General features: G+C 38.5%; 1 protein-coding gene across 1 annotated transcript in view; it reads right to left on the reverse strand.

Annotated features, from left to right (window-relative positions):
* The window catches only part of FREM2 (FRAS1 related extracellular matrix protein 2), a gene marked incomplete at its 5' end in the record, with an annotated part of 124,622 nt that overhangs the window by 23,414 nt on the left and 78,565 nt on the right, over positions 1-22,643 (reverse strand). Inside the window, 8 exons of the mRNA XM_009076079.1 lie at positions 1,758-2,061; positions 2,980-3,138; positions 4,057-4,187; positions 8,327-8,509; positions 8,588-8,752; positions 10,721-10,918; positions 11,177-11,386; positions 13,166-13,315. Coding sequence (XP_009074327.1) covers positions 1,758-2,061; positions 2,980-3,138; positions 4,057-4,187; positions 8,327-8,509; positions 8,588-8,752; positions 10,721-10,918; positions 11,177-11,386; positions 13,166-13,315 — 1,500 coding nt within the window. The remainder of the gene's footprint in view (positions 1-1,757; positions 2,062-2,979; positions 3,139-4,056; positions 4,188-8,326; positions 8,510-8,587; positions 8,753-10,720; positions 10,919-11,176; positions 11,387-13,165; positions 13,316-22,643) is intronic.

Consider the following 22,643-nt stretch of genomic DNA (forward strand, 5'->3'; position numbering starts at 1 on the left):
AGGAGAATGTAAAATTTATTTTGGCAATCCTTTCCAGTGTTAGTTCAGTGTGTTCTGGTATTAATCTTGGTTTGTAGGACCAGAAAATTAGGTTTGCAGCCATACGGTCTGATATATATGCAACTTCTAGTTGCATAGTTCAATGCAGAAGTATTTGCATTCTATACACAAGAATCACAGCACTTTGGAAACTTCTGGCAGGAGGAAACAAAATTTCTTTTCTGCACATGATAGCTTTTTGTTTGTTTGTTTATTGGTTTTGTTTTTTTCTTCAAATGCAAGTAAGATGTGCTAAACAGACTACATACATATTTTTTTCACAACCTGACTTATTTTTTTGAGAATTTGGTCACTGGAGGTCAGGCATCCTCAAAGTGGAAAATATTCAGGATTTTGGCAGGTTGCTTTGATCACTGCACTTCTTTCTTTCCACATCACAAGTTAGCTCAGGTACTGGAAGTAATGTATGCACGACAACTCATTCCTGAGCCTGAGCTAATCAGCTCTGCTAATTTGTCAAGTGTAATCCAAATAATGCATTATAACACTAACAGCCAGTCTGTTTCATATAACAAAACCAGACCACAAGGTGGTCTGCCTTTAACACGCACTACACGGCACCTTGTAGACAATACTCTTAGGCAAAGTCCTCTTTAGAGTGTAGAATTCCTGAGAGTGCAAAGATGACTTGAGCATACAGTCAAAGTATGAATAAAAGACAGGGGTAAATACAAATTCTATTCATTAAGCTGCTTAAAGCCCTAAATGAGTAGTAAATATAATGTTTTAACGAAAACATTTACTTGGAAAGGCCAAGGAAATGAAAATGATATTGCAAATGAACAAGCATGACACCTATCTCACAAAACTGTAAGAATTAATGTATCTAGAGAAGCAGAATCACAAAGACCGCAACATGGCTGCAAAAGGGTAATAAAATACAATGGTTTGCAATTTACTTTCATTGCTGATAATTACTCATTCTCCACATTATACAATAAACGGAAGTATCTGTGATTTCTACAACAAAATAGCATATTCTATCAGACTGAACTGATGTGCATGTCAGTGTTTTACCTCTGCTTCATAATGTTATTCGGCACAAGTTCTGTGAAAAGAGCTGGCTGGGAAAAGGAGGTAGACTACAGTAACTCTGCTGGTCAAGAGAATGCAGCATCAGTTCAGTATTGGTTAGGTGTCAGAGAATCAGAGAGAGACCAAGAGAGTATCAGAGAAAGAAGAAGGATAAATATTATGAATATCTCAACTGTGAACAAATTTTGTCCGTACCCTGTTACTGGGCACCATTTGCTTTAGCCCTGATTCAAGGAAGACACTGATTCTCACGTTCCCAATGAGGCTCTTCTTCTGGCTAGGCATTCATAATAGCACCTTCATGTGGGTTCTTCAGTATCTAATAGGAGCTGAGATTGTCCTGCATTATTACTACAGCTGAGTTCAAAAGCCAAGAGACAAGGTTTCACTGATTCCAATGCACATTATAGATTGTTCTCATGAACATACAAGTTTGCTGTGTGGATTATTATTTAAAGATGTGGAAACCAGCAAAGATGAAGAACATTTTCTTTATACAATTTTTTGCTGTGTTAAGAGTTTTTTCACCACCTCTATAAACAACAGAAGAAAAGCTGAGACTGTAATGTTAAAATGTCAGATCATGTAATCAGGTTTTGTTACAAGGGAATTTGGGATCCGAAAGACATCTGTGATTTTTGCATTAGGTGATGGTGTCTTACCTTCTGATGTGCTTATAGTTACAATAGGGCTCATAAGCTCAAGACCCTCATTCCCATCTGAATTCACAGCCCGAGCTGCACACTGGACACGAGAACCAGCTTGAAAGTAAATGGAGTCAAGCGTAATCATCTTAGAGGAAGTGAAGAAGGTGTCAAAGTCAACCTCTTTCATGGGGCTAGTCACACCATCAGGGCCAGTGGGTGCACTTACAAGCCACCGGTATCGTGTCAGAGTATTATTGATGTTCTCACTGGCACATATAGAACCAGTCTTGTCAAAGTCTTCATATTTAGGATTGCAAGCCTGCAGAATAAGGCACATATGTTAATTTATTTGCTTCATGGCAAAGGAATTTTAAGTTACCAAGGCACAAAACTCAACAACATGGAACTGACAATCCTAGTAAATCTCTTAAGAAATCACCTTATTTTGACAGTGATGCTTTTAGCTCTCTCATGGTAGATTAAAAGGAATATTTAATTATGCTTATTGAAAGCAAAATATTCTTTTAAATTATGATTTATAGTCAAAAGTTATTAAGGCATAATGGCATAGTTATTAAGGCATAAACTATGCTACACACACTACTTTAAATTTAATTTCTCCCTTTGATCTAATTCTGCAAATATACTTCGTATTTCAACATCTCTTTTTTCTTTTTGTTTTAAATTTAGGAGAACTGTTCAACATATGATACATTCCTGTGCATAAGGAATGTGTGAGAAACAAACTGAAGATACAGATGGACAAAAACATTCCTCAATGCGTATGAATATTCACGCAAACTTTTCAGTTGCAAAATTACAATGAAAGAAGTATGTGGTCCTTCAGCAAACGGTATTAATTTTTCAAACTGTGGCACTCATTCTAAACAATGGTTCATCTGTCATCTCCAGTGATTTTAACTCTGCAAATTAAGGCAAGCTAATGCAGGAAATAGTAAGGTCATGCAATCATAGACATAGAGTAAGTGTCAATTTCAAACTGTTTTTAGTGAGGAACAAGTGAAACATCTTTCTATGGTTTTTGTCCTCCTGAAAACAGACTCATTATCCAGACAAATTAGATTAGCTCTGAGGATAGTTCTAGCTTGAAGTCATATGTGACTCACCACAATATGGATTAATCCTATCCCATCTATAATTAATATTTGGGTACTTAAAATTCACAGAGCAAAATGTATATACTGATTTTGTTCCACTTTTCCACAGAGATACTCACTGTGATACAGATGACAGGATAGCCCGCTATGGGTCTGGTTCTGTCTTTGGCTCTAGAAGTATCATCATATATCAAAAGGGATGCAACTTGAGGAACAGAGGGAAAGGTGACATCTGCCATGCTGTTAGTTTCTTCGATGTAAACAATGGCCTTGGCTGTCTGACAATGAAAAGATGGAAACAGTTCTCTGTGAAAATTTAAACAAATAAGGGCATTCAAGCTGGACCTTGATCAGACTATGTCTAAGCCTTTGAAACATTGTCCCAAAAGAAGGTCTAAAACCTCAACTGGATGAGCTACTGCAAAACAGTTGAGGCACTAGAAAGTATATTGCAAAGTGCAAAAGGAAGAGCTAAAACGATTTTTTGTCTTTTCAGAACACTGAAGATTCCAGGCCCTTTAGCCTTGTGTCCTAGCTTTCTTAAACCACTTCAGTATTCTGGTAGAGCCCTAGTGTGCACTGTATGCTTTAAAGCGTGGGGGAAATGGGGTGGTTGTCCCACAAACAAAACAAAGGCTGTGTCTCTTCTGGTCAGCTATCTGGAGTCAGACTATGTATGGTGTGACACTGATGAAGCAGCTGAAGAGTTTAAAGAACAATCAGAGGAATATACCTATTGAAATTAAAAGTATGTGTGATATAAATTGCTAAATAATGAGAATTTGTGACTATTTCATCTCACACACCAAGAATAATATTAAGAGGGTTTTGAAAGCAGAAGTTATATTTCACCTGATTGCTCTTTTTATAGCATTGAGGTTATATTGTATTGGTATAGAGTCTTTCCAAGAGGATGTCAGTCTCTAGGACTGATGGTGTGAGGAGAATGTGTCTGGAATTATATCTTGAATACTTCAGTCTTTCATTGACTCCAAGACCCCATGAACACCATTGCCTCGGCAATAAACTGTTTTAGATAGGTGCCACTGTGTCATCTGGGATGATCTTCTTTGTCTTTTAAGACACAAGCCAAGATGGCATGAATAAACCGTAAAAGAAGAGTGAAGCTATGAGCCACAAAGCAAGAGGTCTGTTTACCATATTTTGTTGTTTGGGACTTTGCATGTGTTTGTTACCTGTATTTCTGCAACCATGTTCTCATCAGGTTTCAGATGAACAGTGAAGGCTTCTCTCATCTCCCTTACTCCATCAAAGAGAACTTCAATTTCCACAAAGTGCTGTGTTTCACCCTCCTTAAACTCAATTTCTAAAAAATAACGAGACACTTAAAACCAAATCTGCTGCTCATAACAAGTTGTGATTCTAGGCCCAGCCATGAGAGGTGGCAGCTAATACTCACTTTTCAAATTACAGATGGTTGTACATTTAGTTTAACCCATTTGATGCTAAAGATAATAATAATGAATAGCAGTGGACACATGAAAATCACTGAAAATGAGGCATTCTCACCATCAAGAAATTTTCAAAGATTAAGATTTAGTCTAACAGAATTCGATATTTTTAAATTATCTGGTACTAATTACATAACTGTTGGTAACACATGTGAATGACCAAAAGACTAGAATTCTACAAAAAATGTATTGAGACGTCTTGCTCAAGCAATATTCATTTAAATGTAATGCTACATAGAAAAAATAAGGCAAAACCTGGAGTTACACAAGATCTGGCAGATCCCAGAGGGCTGTGATCAGTGGCACAGAGTCTAGTTAGAGGCCTGTCACTAGTGATGTTCCCCAGCATTCTATACTGGGCCCAGTATTGTTTAACTGGTTCATCAATGACTTGGACGAGGGGACAGAGTTGCCTTTTCAGCAAGTTCACTGATAATACAAAAAGGGAGGGAGGAGTGGCTGATACCTCTGAGTGCTGTGCTGCCCTTTAGAGGCACCTCAACAGTTTGGAGAGATGGGCAGAGCAGAACCAATGGAAATTCAACAAGGGCAAATGTGGGTCCTGCACCTGGGGAGGAATAACCCTGAGCACCAGTACATGTTGGGCAGAGACCTGCTGGAGAGCAGTTCTGTGGAGAAGGACCTCAGGGTCATGGTGGACAACAAGCTGTCCATGAGCCTACAGTGTGCCCTTGTGGCTAAGAAAGCCAGTGGAATCCTGGGATGTATTAGGAAGAGCATTGCCAGCAGGTCAAGGGAGATGATCCTGCGCCTCTACTCAGCCTTCATGAGGCCACATTTGGAGTATTGTGTCTGATCAGTTCTGGGCTCCTCAGTACAAGAGATGCATGAAGCTCCTAGAGTGGGTCCAGTGGAGGGCAGCAAGGATGATTAAGGGACTGGAACATGTCTCTTACAAGAAAAGGCTGAGGGAGCTGGGCCTGTTCAGCCTCGAGAAGAGAAGACTGAGAGGGGACCTCATCTACATACACAAGTATCTGAAGGGAGGGTGCCAAGAAGATAAAGCCAGGTTCTTCTTGGTGGTCCAAACCAATAAGACAAGAGGCAATGGACAGAAATTGATGCACAGGAAGTTCCACTTGAATACAAGGAAGAACTTCTTTACTGTGCAAGTCACTGTGCACTGGAACAGATTGCTCAGAGAGGTTGTGGATTCTCCCTCGCTGAAGATATTCAAGAATCATCTGGATGCAATCCTGTGCCATGTGCACTAGAATAACCCTGCTTAAGCAGGGAGGTTGGACCAGATGACCCACTGTGGTCCCTTCCAACCTGACCAATTCTGTGATTCTGTGAGTACTGTATTTCAAAATCATTGTCTTCGAAAAAACTTTGGAGGTCATGGTAGATAAAAAGCTTAGTCTTAGCTGATCACATTGGGTTTGCATGGCAAGGTTTTGGTACTGGAGAGGCAGGGCTGCAGGGGTCGTTTCTCTGAGAAGATACCAGAAGCTTCCCCTATGTCCAAAAGAGCAGTGCCAAACAGCTCCAAGGTAGACCCACCACTGGCCAAGTGGGAAGCTTGTGCTGGAGCAGGATCCTGGCAGGACCTGTGGCCCTGTGGAGAGAGAAGGCCATACCGGAGCAGGTTTGATAGCAGGACTTGTGACCCCATGGGGGACTCGCACTGGAGCAGTTTGTGATGAACTGCAGGCCAGGGGAACAACCCACAATGTAGTTTGTGGAGGACTGTTTCTTGTGGGTGGGACCTCATGCTGGAGTAGGGAAGTGTAAGGAGGAAGAAAGGTCAGAAATAGCATGTGATGAACTGACTGCAACCCCCATTCCCCATTCCGCATCCCCTTGAGTCGCTCAGAGATAAAGAATTTGAAAGTGAAGTTAAGCCCAGGAAGAAAAGAGGGGTGGGAAGAGGTGTTCTAAGATCTAGTCTTAATTCTCACTACCCTACTCTGATTTGACTGGTAATCAATGAAACTCATTTCCCCGAGTCAAGTCTGTTTAGCCCATGAGGGTAATTGGTAAGTGATCTCTTCCTGTTCATATCTCAACCCATGAGCCTTTCACTGTATTTTCTCTTCCCTCTCTAGCTGAGGTAGGGGATTGATAGAGCAGCTTTGGTGGGCACTTGCTGCCCAGCCAAGGTTAATCCACCACACTGACACAGTTGTAGAGTACTATGATTCTTGACTGTATTAATGACTAAAGAAACAAAAAGTATAGAAACTATTTAACATTTGTGTCTGGAATGGGTAAGAGAGATACTAAAATAATAGATGCATTTCTACTATTTTTATTTTTAAAGGATGTCAAATTAACTGAAGATGGTACAAAAATAACCAAGAGAAACTAAGGACCTGAAGGAAAAAGAAAAGACTTGCAGCAAGTGATGTTCTTGCTGCATATTGAAACACCATCACAAACAATATATACCAGGTGCTAAAGAGCTCTGCACTCTAAAGTGACAGGCACAATAAGCAGTAGTGCATTAGAGCTGAAGTGGGCAATAAGGCACAGATAGGTGATAGGGACTGGTCAGTGAAGCAAAATGCTAAGAAACACTCTTCGTCTCCCATGCCTTCAAACCAAGACTGGACGCCCTTTCTACCGGATATATTTCCTCTAACCAAAGTTATTGGGCTCAATACAGAAGTAACTGGGGAAAACTGGGAGAATCTTACAATCCACAGTGAGTCTGATTAAGCGATCTAATGATCCTTCTAAGCCCTAAGTGTTATTAAGCCATGAAAATACTCTTTGTGGTAACATGCTGCATGATAGCTAAGAATTTTACACATTTTCAGTTTGTCACATTTCTTTCAGAAAACCCAAATAAGAATGTGGGTTTAGTCCCCACAACTGAATAGGCAGGTTCTCTAAACCCACAGGTATTCTGAAACCTGTGGGGAAATCCTGCACATCACAGACCTTTCTCAAAGGCTTCTGGGCAGAGGCTGAGAGCCTCTTGTTCTGGAGTAGCATGTTTCCCTTGAAAACTTTGCTCCCATGTGCTGTCGGTGCACAGCAGGGAAGGTGTCAGCACGGCAATGCCCATAGGTAACACATATAGGGTAAGTATTAGCTGACACTAAAAGTTCTTGCAGTTTTCAGAAGGAAAGTAAGAGTATAAAAAGCAGGAGCTAAAGTGACGAATTAGCAAGCTCTGGGTTTATAATTTTCTTACTGCTAGCAAATTTTCTCTTTGGATATCACTAGAGGCAAATGCCTCTTCTATGGAATTTGAAGATAAACCAACATTGTTGCTGGATTTTCAAAGATAAGTCCTATCTTTCAGCTGGACTGGACACCAAAAGAGCTTATCCAAAACTGTGAAAACACTCCAGCAATGAATGATTAATCTTAAAACACAGATTGGTATCATGTATTATCATAAACTTGAGAAGGAAAAAAAACCCATAATGCTATAAACTCCATTAGTCATTCACTAAACTATGTGGGTGGGCTATTAATGGAAAGAAGTTTATCAGCTAAGAAATTTCTCATTCTGTTGCACAACTTTTCTCCTCATTCATTACTAGTACGGAACAGCAGGCACTGAATTGCAGAAATACAGAAAGAAAGTTTTACTTTTATCAATGTAGAAAAATAAAGAGAAATAGACATTAATTCCTACATAGAGCAAAAGACATTAGCTTAATGAATCACTCAAGAAACAACCACACAATCATATCCTATGAATACATGTATCTTCAGAGTAATGGTGTTACACTTTGGAAATATTACTAAGTTAGCACTCACACATTTCTTCCACAATTACCTGAGCTACAGATATTTTCAAAGGAGTCACAATTCATTCATATATATCTTTACTGATAACTAGTATTCCAAGAGCAATTGGCTGTTGCATACCACACTGAATTTGAATAACAAAACACATTATGGGATGTGGTTGCAAAGCATTCTATTCATAAAGTTATTTCATTTTTCAGACATTATGCCACAGTCATGAATGAAAGTAAACAGTAGTATGTGATAATTGTCTTAATGATCCTACCTTCTGATATAGGGTGATAGTCTACTCCAGAAGTAGCAGATCCATCCTTTGTATGAACTCTGACAACAGAAACCTTAGAAGTGTCTCCCAGACGAAGCACTGGGATTTTTACAACTGCTACTTGCCTTATGTCCCTTGGTTCACTCACACTAAATTTGGTCTCACCAAACTTAATAATAGCCTCTGTAATAGAAGAAAAAAAAGTTTTTAGAGCACACAAATAGGCTTCCAAAAGCCAATAACAACAAAATATTCCCTTACTGTCTGCATCATCTTGAATCTTTATCAGCGTCTCGTTTTGTTCGCCAATAGAGGCACCAAAGGAAGAATCACTTCTTGGAGTGCCAAGAACCAGACGTAGTTCTTCCTCTTCTTCGTGGAAACTATCATCCATAAGCACCAGTGTGCAAGGCTTCTCAGTTTCACCTGCAAGCATTCTGAAGGTAATATCAGGTAGAACTTAGGTGTTCTTTGCTTTATTACAGCACTTATTTCCAAGCTCAAGGAACCAGAGGCTGCTTCTGTTGGCCAAGGCATCCCCCTTGACACCATATACATTAATGAGTAATTACAATAGTGAAAGCAGAATTAGTAATCACTACCTTTCTACCAAAACTCATTAAAGTGGAATCCCCCATTTTGGGACTTCTCTAAGCCAAGTTTCTATTGGGTATATCCACTTTACATGTATTACTCCTTTTGTTTTATATTAGAAGAAAAGACTCTTTTTCGCAGTGAGCTTTTCCACAGAGTACATTTAAAAAATAAATACTTGCACAAGGAGGCAGAGTAATAAAAATTTCACTAATACCAACAGTAATTTTGTACTGAAATCTTATATTTAAACTCTCTTCTGACTGGACACTCTCCAACTGTATGGACCTTTGCTTACATTATTGCAATCATTTTTAAAGTCTTTTGACCTCCCACTGATTACAAGTGACAATGAATACTGCCTTTAAAATGCTTTAGAGCAGCAAAACACTCAATTTGTGTACTCACAAATCAGTGTGCCGAGACTTACTAGATGTTCAGAAACTCTGGGAAAGAGGCTTTGACTTAGGCCTTCTACAAGAGCAGCAAGAGTTGTGAGTACTGTGCAGAGAGAGTGTCTGGCACCCAGTGCCAGACTTTGTGGGCTCATCGTCATGAGAATAACTCCACACCCCAGACAAAAGGAACAACACAGGACAAGAGAGATGAGGTCAATTTACAGTATTTTTTCATCATTATACATGCAAATACGATCAAGGCTCTTCAAGATGAAGAACCAGACCAGGATGTTGACTATTCATTTTCTGGTTGCTTTTTTTCCTCCTATAGAAAATAAATTATCCATTAGGAGGAGAAAAAAAAATCAAAATATTAATCCTAGTCATTGCTACATGGGAAATATGAAAACTGAAATGAAACTGCTGCATATTAAACAGGCCTAAGAAGCTTGTGGAAACAAGGCATAATTCTATCAGACCTCTTTGCTCCTTGTCTTCATGGCAGAGCAACACCCAAAAAAAGAGAAAGGGACCCAGATACTTTAATTCTTACAAGTTTGACTCTTTCTTTGTTGCACAGAACCGATGGAAAAGGTGTAGGGTACATTACAGCACTAAAAGCTGAGGCCAGCTCTAACTAAAGACCGAACAATTCTTTCAAGAGAACTATGATAAACGTTTACAGAAATATGAATGTTGTCATTTCTGTGCTAAAGGCATACCAAAGATTTTATGCTGATGACAGAACTTGTTTAGGGCTTGTAAAAATATTACACGTGTGTAAACATCAAAGACTAAAAGATGAAACTGTCTTCTGCACAAATAGAAGGAATTAAGCAATATTCTTTCAAGTTAGAAACGTGATTTATTTTCTATTTCATCTCTGATGTGAGATATTAAGTACCTGACATTGGTGGGCTGTCTTAGGAAATCCTCAGTGGGATAAAAAAATTCAAACAGAAATCAGAGAGCTTTATCCTTGTTGAAAGATCTATTACTCATTTCAATGCAAGTCAAATGTATTTACCAGAAATCTGCTGAACAAAAAGCAGAACTTCTCAAGTTTCCTTTCTGACAGCAGATCTGTATTTCTACTCTGTTATGCTGAACCTGCTTTTGCACTCAGGCTGAAACTATATGAAGATATGTCCCTTTGGTTCTTATTGATTATTACTCTAGGTCAGAAGCGAAGCAAATAGAGGAAACAGCACTTCTGTGCACTCTTCTCATTGTGTATGAAAAAAATAAGCTCAGTTTTCCAGAATCGTCTTTTTGGCGCTACTTTAGAAGAAGACACAATTAAAACAAAATGAAGCAAAGGAAAGGAAAGGAAAGCAAAGAAAAGCAAAGCAAAACAAAACATGGTAGACTAAAGTCTTCTAAAACAAGATCGAGAACTTACCAGGAAGGAATGTGATGATGGAACTGTCAGTATTAGGACGTTCTTCAAAGTCCATCATTACCTGAGCTGAACCTTGTCTTGTATAGCATCTCACAGTGGATGTGTATCTGATATCCCCACTCCTATATATCATGGCAGAAATCTGTCCATCATTTTCATTGCCTACGTATACAGATTCTTTAAACTGCATCTTAGGCACTGGGCAGAAAAACACAAAAAGCATGTGTAAAGTATAACTGCAGAAGTTATCATAAGTTCCCTCCAGTATTTCAGATTTATTTATGTTACATTGCACTAGTTACATAAACAACCAGACAGCAAATGACTTAACATATCTCTAGCTGAAACAGATAGACTCACTAGCTTTGGTGTGATTCAAAAGGACAAATGCTATTTGTGTATTGCAGTCATCCATCTCCTGCATGAATACAAAAACGTTAAAAAAAAATTACTCACAATCGGACACTGAGTCATTAATGAAGATGGTGGCCTTGCTGGGCTCTCCAAGGGCAGCATTCATGGGCATCCTTAGCACAAGCTCAAACTTCTCAGTTCCTTCTAACACTGGCTGTCCAAGATCATCCAGAATTACCACATGAAATGTCTGCATATTGACTCCAGGGGAAAAATCCAGATTACGACTAATGCCTACGTAATCTACTCCAGCTACCAATGGAAAAGAGATAAAAATAGCATTATGCGTAATGAAAAATAAAAATATCTATCATTAGGCTTGTAGGCAAATCTATTTTGGCAGTATTTGCCAAATTCTGTCAGTCATGTAAAGCAAAACTATCTTTGGGCCATCTAAATTGGATTACATAATAAAACAAGTCAATATTAAACTAAATTTTTTTTAGTCTGTTCTGTTGCAAACCAACAATTATTCCAGAAAAACTAAATAAATTTGCTTGAGGTGAGAAATGAAAGTAAGTAAAAAGCTTTTGAAAAACTCCGGAAATGCAGCAAAGTCTTTTGGAGAGAAAATTCTTATCATTCTGTAACAAAGACGGAAGCTTTAAGACTAATACAAAAAGGGAAGGAGAAAGGGCCAGTGAGTTGATTGTAAGGAAGAAGTGCTGTTCAGAGGAGTTGTGTAAAACAGAATGAAGTGAAAACAAACAAATCAAATTCTGCTCAGACTGTATCAGGTGAGGTCTGGCACCTTAATGTTAAAGGCAGACTGATCTGGGTTTGGTTTGTTTGGTTTTAAGCTAAGCAAACCAATCCACAACACGCCAATGAGAAGAAAGCAAACAAAAGACACTGACTAAAACATGACACTATTTTGAAACCAAAGCATTAAAGGTATCTAGGACTTCAGGGAAGGATTGAGTTTTAACCTTCCTTTTTGAGGAGAATAAGCAGCTGAGCTGTTGAAACAAAGCTGTGGGGAAAACACTTTCATTGAAACTGAAATAAGGTTTAGAATTCTGTGAATTTGACAAAATTTGGCCAGATTAAAAGCCATCATCAGATGGGCACTTGTCTAGAGTCCTTGCCACTCTACTCCAGAGCCAAGCCTCCAAGGCAGGATGCCAGGAACAACAGCTTGGAGCAGCAGATCCATTGCTGCACTGTGTAAGACCAAGAACCAGGTTCATCGCTTTACAGGCAGCCAGCCCTGTCAGAGCTTTCATGCTGTGACCAACAGAGTAGAGAGCTCAAGAGCTGAGCCATTCCCAGTTTTAATCCTAGAAGTCCCGGCACAATGAATTAAGATTCTTTCTGTAAGGAAATACCTCCCCCCCAAAATAAAATAACTAAAATATTCAGGATTACATAAAGATATCAAATCATAAAAGCAACTTCTGAAATGAAGCCATCATATATTTTTTCCAGACTTCATAATTTTCATGAGAAGAATACATATATGTTAAGTGTGATACATATATATGATGTTTACATATTCCTGAAACAACAGTAAAGTTACACACAGGAGAAGCATCTAACGAAGATAAATTTTACACTGCCTCTATATGAATGTCTTAGTTTAAACACTATGATGGAGTATGCTAACACTTCATTCTGCAAAGGTTCTGTCAATACATCATTGAACTACACAGCTGTAGCAATTCTCATCCTGAACAGGATATTAGGTAAGAATTTCTCCTTGCCTACAGCAAAAATGAGAGAACTCTGCACACTGCCAGTGATTATAACTGTGCCCAGAGTATATTGCTGTCAAGGCAACAATCAACTGCCTTTGTAGCGTAGTGGTTTATATAAGGATTTGAACGCATTTCTTTTAGTGCTGTACGTCACAGTTGCTCCTAGTCCTATTGCTTTGAAATTCTATCACTACTTAGTTTATTCTAAGAAGAAAGATCTGCTAAGAACAGGAGTTATAAATTTCATCTTATGCAGTTGAAACTATCTTAAGGTCCAATGTACTAGCATTTGTGTTGAGATGTATTATGAAACTAGAGTAAAACAGTAACTTACCCTCTGCAGTTACTGGCTCAGATTTACGAGACCTCACTGTAACAGAGGCAGCTTTAGACAGATCTGTTCCAGTCCTCCAGACATGCACCTCAATGTAGCCAGCACTCTCATCAACATAGTATACATCATTTCCAAAGGAGAATGCTGGTTCTGGTGAAAGAACAATAATGTCCATAAATGTTTCTTTACCTTACATTGAAGTTAGGAAGAGAGCAGAAAATCCACATTAAACAATGGAGAGTAATTTGCTCTTATCAGTAAGAGAAATAAAGCTTTGGGGTTTTTTTAAAGTTTAGAATTCTTCTAGCAATTTTTGGCTTCTTTTCAAGTTTTGGCTTGCCTGGTTTTGGATAGCAATTGTTATATCAGCACTGTGCTCTTTTCCTTACCTCCTACATTTTCAACTTTGTATGTCAGCATATATGAATTTGTGTGCAAAACTAAATGTGGTATCTCATTAAACTTATTTTAGCTGAGTCCTGTGCACAAGCCAGAAAATTCCTTGCATTTTTCACATTGGTACAAACAGACAAAGATGAATACAGATAATGAAACCTTAACTTGAATGTTGTCACAGATTCTTGTTGCTAAAACCAGACTGGAACACACTATATAACTGAAGTTGCTTTTGGAAATGTTTTCCAGCTAACCAGAGGGGCAAATACTTAATTTTAGTTACCTCACATCTAGCATTTAAAAAAAAAAAATCAATCTTATTTCACATAAACTGGAATGTGAACAGTCTTTTATCTTAATACTGAAGTTCCACAGTTTGTAAGAAAGAAGAGCAAAAATCAAAGGAGGTTAAGTGCTATCCCACTTAACAGACATACTGTTTATCCTCATTTTTCCCTCCCTTTTTCAGTTTTTCTACCCACAGCAATTTCACAAAGTAAACAGGCTTAAAAACATAGCTCAACGTTATCCTGGATGTATATCATCTCCCCTTTTCTATCCATTCCTGTTTCAAGTACACAAGAGTAGTCATGCATCGCCAGTGCCTCAGTTTTCCCATCACACAGAAGAAACGACACCTACCTTCCCCAAGGGTAGGAAGAGCTACACAAGTTCTCTTTGCACTTCATCACAATTTTCTTCTGTCATCTTGTGATACTTTATTATAATGATGAGGCTACAATATCATATATGTGTTTGAAATACAATACAGCACATTACAATACAACTTGAATTCAGTTGACAAAGATCATAGCAATTGACCAGTGCTATATCAGTGGCAAGCATAGAAGAAAGTAAACATTCAAAGGAAATGACTCAAAAAGTTTATGGCTCTAGAGAGCTATGCCTAGCAAACAGAAAAGGTGCAACCTGCCCAAAGGAGGAGCTATGAATCCTTTTTAATGGTAAGTGCAAGCTGGGCCCATCATTTCCATGAGTCGGTCAAATTTTTATAAGATTCTATGTATGTTGCAAAAGCTGTGACTTCTATTACAATGGAACCAGTGTTTTGGGATTGAAGAACCACCTCAGCATACAGCAGCAATCTCCTCTGTGGTAGATTCCTGAACAATGTAAAATAGCAACTTAATTAAAATTAACGAGAAATAATATAAAGTTATTACCCAGTTATCACTAAGCCAAAACTTAATCTGAGAATGCAGCAGTTAATAAGCATTTTGGAACTGCATTTGATATCCAATAAGCAATTGGAAATTTTGGAGAAAATAATTTTCTCTTCTACGTTCAAGAATTTTCCTGTATTTCACAACTGATAAAATTAAAAAGAAAAAGCAAACAAATGAACCCCTTTAATATTTCTCAGCAGTGAAACAAATGCAGCTGCCTCTCTACTTATCTGCCAAAACTAAAATCACAGGCTGTAACAAACTGATGGAACTAAATGTATTTACTGAGAAATATTGCAGATTAATAGACCTCCTTGAGCTTTTGCAGGATGAAAGACAAACTCTGAAGAAGTCTCACTTTGGTAGCTTTCAGTTTCAAACTGATTTGGTTTTTTTTATTCAACAGTATGTGTATGTAATTCTGTGTGTGTTTGTGTGCACAGACAGACACATATCAATCTTTATTTGCCTATAGGGACTGGCTTGACAGTAGTTGCATTTATATTTGGGACTGTAAAGCTCTTACCTGAAACATTTTTAATAGAAGAACAGGATACCTGTACTCTGTTCCTTCTGTATAACTACTATGAACTTTGATGAGACCTCTACTTACAGGGATACTACAGTACTGGATATTAGATGTGCAAAGAAATGTGCCATTTCTGATATAGAGTGTTCTTCTAAAATTCGAAGCATGCATAAAGACTTATCCAGCCTCTAGAGGTTAAAAATACAGAATTCCAGCTAAGACCAAATGATTATGAATGTGCTAACAGTTAAAGGCAATTAAAAATACTATAAGTTCTAATATATGCCATTTCTTAAGTATTCTTAAAGTTTAGCACAATTTCCCAAATCTAATCTTGTTCCTATAATCCTGTTCTCTCTCTATTGACGTCCCAATGATTCCGGAATTTGATCTGGACTTGGCTGCACCTCATTTAAAGCACTTAAGTGAGAGGTACTTACTTTGAGCCTGCTTTCTCTGTTTGCAAGGACAGAGAGAGGCCATTCCAGGAGGTTTCCCAGCATAATGAACATACAGAAAGAGAGGTGGAATGGCTCACTCATTGCAATGAGAAAAATCTGAGGAGGTGTGAAAGCATTTCCTTCTACTCCCTGACTACCCAGGGAATTTAGATGATCTGCCTTAAACTAGATAGAAGATATAAAATAAAATGTTGTTCATTTCTTGTAGTGTTCTCCTAATGCTTGCTTTACTGCTGCTGAAGAAGAATCATTGCGCTGTTCATTCCTGTAGTCACAGCCAAACAAAAATGCCTAAACCCTCATCCAGCTTGCCTTGTATTTCCGAGTGAGTTTTTCACACTTTTTAAGGCATGTGTATTCAATGAAAAGACACATTCTACGTGGTTACCCATCCTAGGAAACAAATCCTTACAAATGTTTTCTAAGTTCATTTCCTGTAAGCTGTGTTAGTAGCTCCCCAGGGGAAGCAGAAAAGCCAAGCTACTAACAGGGAAAGCATTGTCTTGCTCAGGTCATGTCTGGAAAACACTCTGCTCAATGACTGCAGGCTCACTTACAGCAGACCTTTAATCTAGTAATCATTCTGAAGAGAGACTACTGCAAATTTAATGGTTCCTCTTAGAGAAATGAGAGGAAGTTTTCTAAGAGTTTTTTTGTTCAGAACCACAGATTTCACTGGCATGAAATTACAATAATCAGAGTAGAAAGGTTAGGAGCTTTAGTCCCAGGTTTCTTGGCACAGAAATGAAATCTTTGCCTTGCCTTTGTACTTAAGCAGTCAGGAGCACATCTCAACTACAGCACTTATCAATCGTCAAGCAGGAACAAACCACACTACTCGTGTTGTTAGGAATACGTCTATTTTTGAAGGTACATCAGAAAATCAATTTATAGCACAAAAATGTTTATTTCCAAGGAGGCTTTTGTTTTTAAAATTATATCCTGACAATCTGTTTTAGAGAGGCATGGCAAAAGAGTAGGTTGTAAAATATCCTGCTGGCAGGTAGTTAGGACGAACACAAAAAACCCAGACTCTTCCATGCTGACACCTTGAAGTCTTAAAACTAAAGTGAATTTCAGTGATACGTGCTACCAGTGAGGGACATACACATACGTTCACACAAACACACATATATATATTCTCAGGAGGAAAGAAATAATAGCAGAAAACAAACATGCCACTCTGACATATTTAGACAGTGGAACTAGTAGAAGCAGTCTTTACAAATGAACTCATGGCTGATCTTTTCTAGTGGTGCAAAAGTGTTTATTCCTATAAGTTTTTACCTTCTTTCTTTGCATGAAAAGTACGAACAAAGCAACGATGTGAACATTATGAGTTGCCAGAGCTAGCAAAGTCTGTTGTGGCAATGCAAGAAGGTGCAAAACAGTGCTTTGCAAAACAAGAAGCTTGTTCTGGTACAGTCTGGACATGCTAGTGCAATGCTGAGTCCAAAGTAATGAGTCCTGATGGCTGGCTCAGCTAATTAACTTGGACGTAACAACAAACATGCCAGGTTTCCTCTGGACCTGATCTTGCTCATACTCAGACAACATATACATCTCTACACAATACCTACTTGTGTTTCAGTGTCGCAGCTGGCATTAAATGACTGAGCTGCCAAGTCTCTAACAGAAGAGACTCTTCCTTTCTGAATATGAAGTGTGTGAGTTGTAGATAGACCAGCTTAGAACAGGAGTTCCATTAAAATTTGAGAGCATGGGCATGTACTGTTTAATAGCAGTAAAGGTCAACTTCTGTAATCTCTCTCATATATGCATGTTAATAGCAGCAAAAGAAGAGCTCAGAAAACCTGTCCATTACAAAAAGTTTATATTGTGATAATATCAAAGTGGACTTCAAAATCTGAAACTAGGTAGCAGAATTCTACAGCTATTTACGCATACTTGAAACTGTGCAAGCAAAAGTGCTTGCATTGAGCACAATGAATTTAATTTGCCAAGTCATTTATTTTTACTGAATGCTGTAGTGGCAGGGGTCAAGATTATAGTCAGAGCTCAGTTCTGGAGCAGGTACCTATTGTGCAAATGCCAATAGCTTTTTATTTGATGTGGTCAAAACAGATTACTTTTCAAAATTCATATGTTGCAATCTTAACAGCTTTTATGTTCTTAGCACCATTGTGGGAACTTTTGCAATCAAAAAGTAAATTCTCCTCAGAATAAAAATTACTAGGTTCAGCTAAACTGCCATAGACATTATCTCATGCAAATAATGTCTGCATTTCATTTGTCTCAACAGCCCATTTCTGTCTATCAACTTACAGAGAGGGTTTTTTAACAATACTGCAAACATTATAACAGGTAAAAGGTCAAACTCACACAAATGCAAGCTTTACCAAACTCAGTTTGATTTTGTAAGAAAATTACACATTTTTTTAAATCTACAATGGTAACGCCATATGCTGATTAGACTGGCTCATCACTTAATTACTCTCACTTTATGCAACTTAACCCCATTATTTCAGTAGAATAACACAGTGTGAATCAGTAACTGTGATAAACAACATTGTATGTGATTAATTTTTAATTAATTAATGACACATACTAATTCAGCATAGCTGTTTACATTTTAACTCACCCTGTATGTTAAAGTGCATTCATGCTTCAGTTTTTCTAGACACAAGAGCATCACAAGCAGCACCTGCCTGGAAGGCCTGGAATCTACACCTAACCTCTCTGCTACATCATAAGCAAAACTCAAATGTGAGCAAAATAGCACAGTAAAGGAAATAAATTACAGCTCTAGCTGCAAGACTGAGGATGGCAGTAAGATGGTTACAGTGAAACCTCATCTCTGGCCACCTACACTTTCTTTCTTGTCAGTCCCATCCCTGCTGCAAGGACAACCTGCAGTGTACTTTGCAGCCTGGAAAAAGAGCTAATTCTGATTTTGCATGATGTCGGGCTGCAATTCATAATGGTTCAGTAAAAAGTAGATGAGCTATAGAGTACGCCTGAGCAGTGGAGAATGAAGACATCTGAGTGTATGAAGCCATGCTGTGGCACACCTTGTTCAAGATGTGAACCTTTAAAGTGAAGATGAATTTTGCAACAATTAGTTAATTATTATGTACAAGATGGTAATGAACAGTCTTAAGTCATGTCCCAGCTACAACTGGCATTTCAGGAGAGAGGCTAATGTGTGAGTTTGACCGTTATAAGTGAGCTTCCCTTGCAACAATTAATTTACTTCTCTTGGTTTGCTAAGAAACATTACTACCTTTCCAAAACACCAAATGCATGAATTAAGGTATACATGAAAATATTTATTAGTAGAGTAGTATGTTATGATTCTTGCACAAACTCTCAGGTGTATAATCTACAGACCTTGATATCACTGGAACTATCACAGATGCCAGAGGATTTTTTCTTATGTTCAGTCAGAAGACAAGGCCAAAAGCTTTTTCCTGCTACAAGTACACCAAGCTCCAATCACTTGCCCAAACTATTCCATAATCCAGATAATTATATGTACCAATGGAAGTAAAAATATAAAGACTAACAGATGAAGAAACAAACACTTTGGAATCTGAGGACACACCCAAACATGATTGTATTGCCTGCAGCAACCATGGTCTTTCACATACCTTTTTCCTACTGGCTATACCTCCCACAGAGCCTGAAAGCAACTCAGAATCTTCTACATTCTCCATTTTTAAAATGAATTAGATTATTTTTATGTAGCAGGCTCAGGAAATGGCACCAGTAACAAATTCTCTGCAAACTGATGAAACAGAAGCAGACAGATAAGTGGAAAGGCTTGGCAGTAGTATTTAAATATACCACACACAAGGTATTTCACAAGGAGGCCAAGCCTGAAGGAGCTTACAGTCAGCAATTAATACATCAGATAAAAAATTAGGACTGCAAACAGAAATGGTAGGAGAAGCTGAGCAGCATTTTAGAAATCAGGCTATGCAAAGATATAGCATGTAGCTAATTCAAAATATGTTTTCCATACTTCAGTTGAGTAAATATTTTACCACTGGGCCTTGCTGAAAGAGCACTCTATGGAAAGGCTCTGAGCAAAATATTTGCAAAACAGAGGGTTTCTGATAAGAATATTTTCAGTTTTTCTCTTCCAAATCACATTCCTCCTACCTACACTCATATCAAGAAACAAAACCACAAAATTATAAACATTCTTTCTATGTATTTTTGTTTAAAATAATATGCAACATCATCCATGACTCCTATTTCTGAGATTTTACAGCCAAAAGTCATAGTGATACAGTTGTTTTCCCCCCAGTTGGTTGGCAAGTAGTATTAGTAAGGCTTTTGAATGATAAACAAGCATTTTATTCTTTGATAATGAGAGCTCTTAGGAAGATGGTGAGGGAATTCTGGAGGATCCATAGCAAAGACATAAAACCTTCATAAATGTAAGTGCTTGCTGAAAATGGGTGAGGTCCTTATGCAGAGAAAGCCACTAGACTGAGAAAAAGTCTAATTTGACCCAATAAAAGGTCAAAATAAATCCAAATTGTGCATTTTCTGAGACTGGTTTTTCATAGAATTATAGAATAGTTTGGGTCAGAAAGGAAATTCAAAGATTACCTAGTATGACCCCTCTGTCATGGACAGCAACGTCTTTCACTAGATCAGGTTACACAGCCCCATCCAACCCAGGCTTGAACACGTTCAGACACTGGGCATCTACAACTTCCCCTGCTTCACTGTTTCATCACCCTCATCTAAAAAATTTCTTGCTTATGTTCAATCTAATTTTACCTTCTTTCAGTTTAAAACCATTTCCCTCTGTCCTGTCAGTACAAGTCCTGGTAAAAAGTCTCTTTCCTTGTTGCTTAAGGACCCCTTTATGTATTCGAAGGCTGCAATGAGGTCTCCCTGGAGCCTTTTCTTCTCCAGGCTGAACAACCCCAATCTCTCAGACTTTCTTCATAGGAGAGATGTTGCAGCCCCCTAACAATTTTTATGGTCCTCCTTTGGGCCTGCTCCAACAGGCCCATGTCTTTATTGTGCTGAAGAACCCAGAGCGGGCTGCAATACTCTGTGTGGGGTCTCATAAGGACAGAGCAGAGGAGCTGAATTACCTCACTCAAACCATTGACCACGTTGCTTTTGATGTAGCCCAGATTATGACTGCATTTCTGGGCTAAAGAGCACACATTGCTGAGTCATGTCCAATTTTTCATCCAACAATATCCTCAAGTCTTCCTGTGCAGTGACAGGGGGATACCATTCATCCCCCAGCCTGTACTGATTTTTGAGGATTGTACCAACTCAGGTGCAGGACCTTGCACTTGGCCTTGTTGAACTTCATGAAGTTTGCATGAGGGCCCACTCCTCAAGCCTGAGAAGATCACTCTGGATGGCATCTCTTCCCTCAAGTCTGTCAACTGCACCAGGCAGCTAGGTGTCATCTGCAAACTTGCTCAGGCTGCACGAAATCCCACTATCTATGACGATGATGTCATTACATGAGGTTGGTCCCAGTAGAGACCCTTGAGGAGCACCACTCATTAGCAGTTTATGTTTGGACACTGAAACATTAAGTGCAAGCATTACGATGCAGCCATCCAGCTAATTTCTTATCCATCTAATGGTCCATAGGTCAAACTCACAGGGCTTCAATTTAGAGGTAAGAATGCTGGGGGGGACTGTATCAAAGGCCTTGAAGAAATTTAGATAGATGATATCTGTAGCATTTCCTCTGTCCACTGATACAGTTAGTCCCTCATAGAAGGCTACTAGGTTACTGAGGTACCACATGTCCTTGGTGAAGTCAGATTGGTTGTTTCTATTCACTTCTGTATTCCATGTATTTCCACATACTTTCCAGAGGGATCTCTTCCATAATCTTGCCAGACAGAGGTGATACTTAAATTCATTTTAACCAAATGAATTACAAATCTGAATCTTATCACAGCAGAAAATGTGTTTGGTTTCATTGAAGAACAAATGAAGACTAAAGGAAGCATTATTATTATAACTATCATTACTACAAATGTTGCATAGAAGAGGAATAGCATAACCGAGAAATGTAAAATACTTTGTTTTCCAGGTGGCTGTTGGTATTTGCTTATCATTTCTGGCACAGCCTGTACCACATTTTTAAAAGAAAATTATGATTCTGCCCATGCTTGTGGATAGTGTTACATCTGTTCTTCTGCCTATATGTATACACAGACTTTTCTGGGTTGGAGGCATCTTGACCATATCACAAGAGAGGCTAAGACACTGCCCCAATTCTGACTTTCGGTTTTTGCATTTTTACTATTCAGTCACAATGCTAGCTAGCTAAGTTGAGTTTGACAGAAACAATTACGGTCTTTTCTGCCCACATATAATGAGAACGTATTTAGCCCACAGATGTCTGAGCAGAAAAATATGCAAGAGACCTTCCACGGTCCCTTTACAGGAGCTACTCATCAGATAAGACAGAGAAGTGAAAACAGGGCAACAGCCAGACTTATCAGACCACAAAAGCAGAGCTCTAGGGACAGAACATATTCTCTGCTGTATGCTAAACCTTCTTGAATTCTGTCTTCTAGACTTCTGATCCCATTTGTGTGGGAGGGAAGACAAAAGAGTGACCTGGCAGACAGTGACGTGAGATAGTAACTGAATTAATTCTTTGAGGATTTACACATTCAGAAGGAGAACTGATGTCATTAAAGCCCAATGGGGTACAGTGGTTACAGTGTTCAGTATCTTTTGGGTCTTCAACGACTGATGAGTAAAATGGCAAAGTCTCAGTATAAGGGGATTCAGAGGAAGCAAGATGATCTGAAAATGCCTTAAGAAAACTGAATTGACCAAAATGTCCTACTCAACTCGATTATCCAAATCTTAAACAGACAAAGCACTCATCAGGTCACTAAATTCATGCCCTACAACCAGAAGTGACTAAGAAAAAA

The sequence above is a fragment of the Acanthisitta chloris genome, unplaced genomic scaffold (assembly GCF_000695815.1).
Source record: "Acanthisitta chloris isolate BGI_N310 unplaced genomic scaffold, ASM69581v1 scaffold3816, whole genome shotgun sequence".
NCBI classification, from domain to species: Eukaryota; Metazoa; Chordata; class Aves; order Passeriformes; family Acanthisittidae; genus Acanthisitta; species Acanthisitta chloris.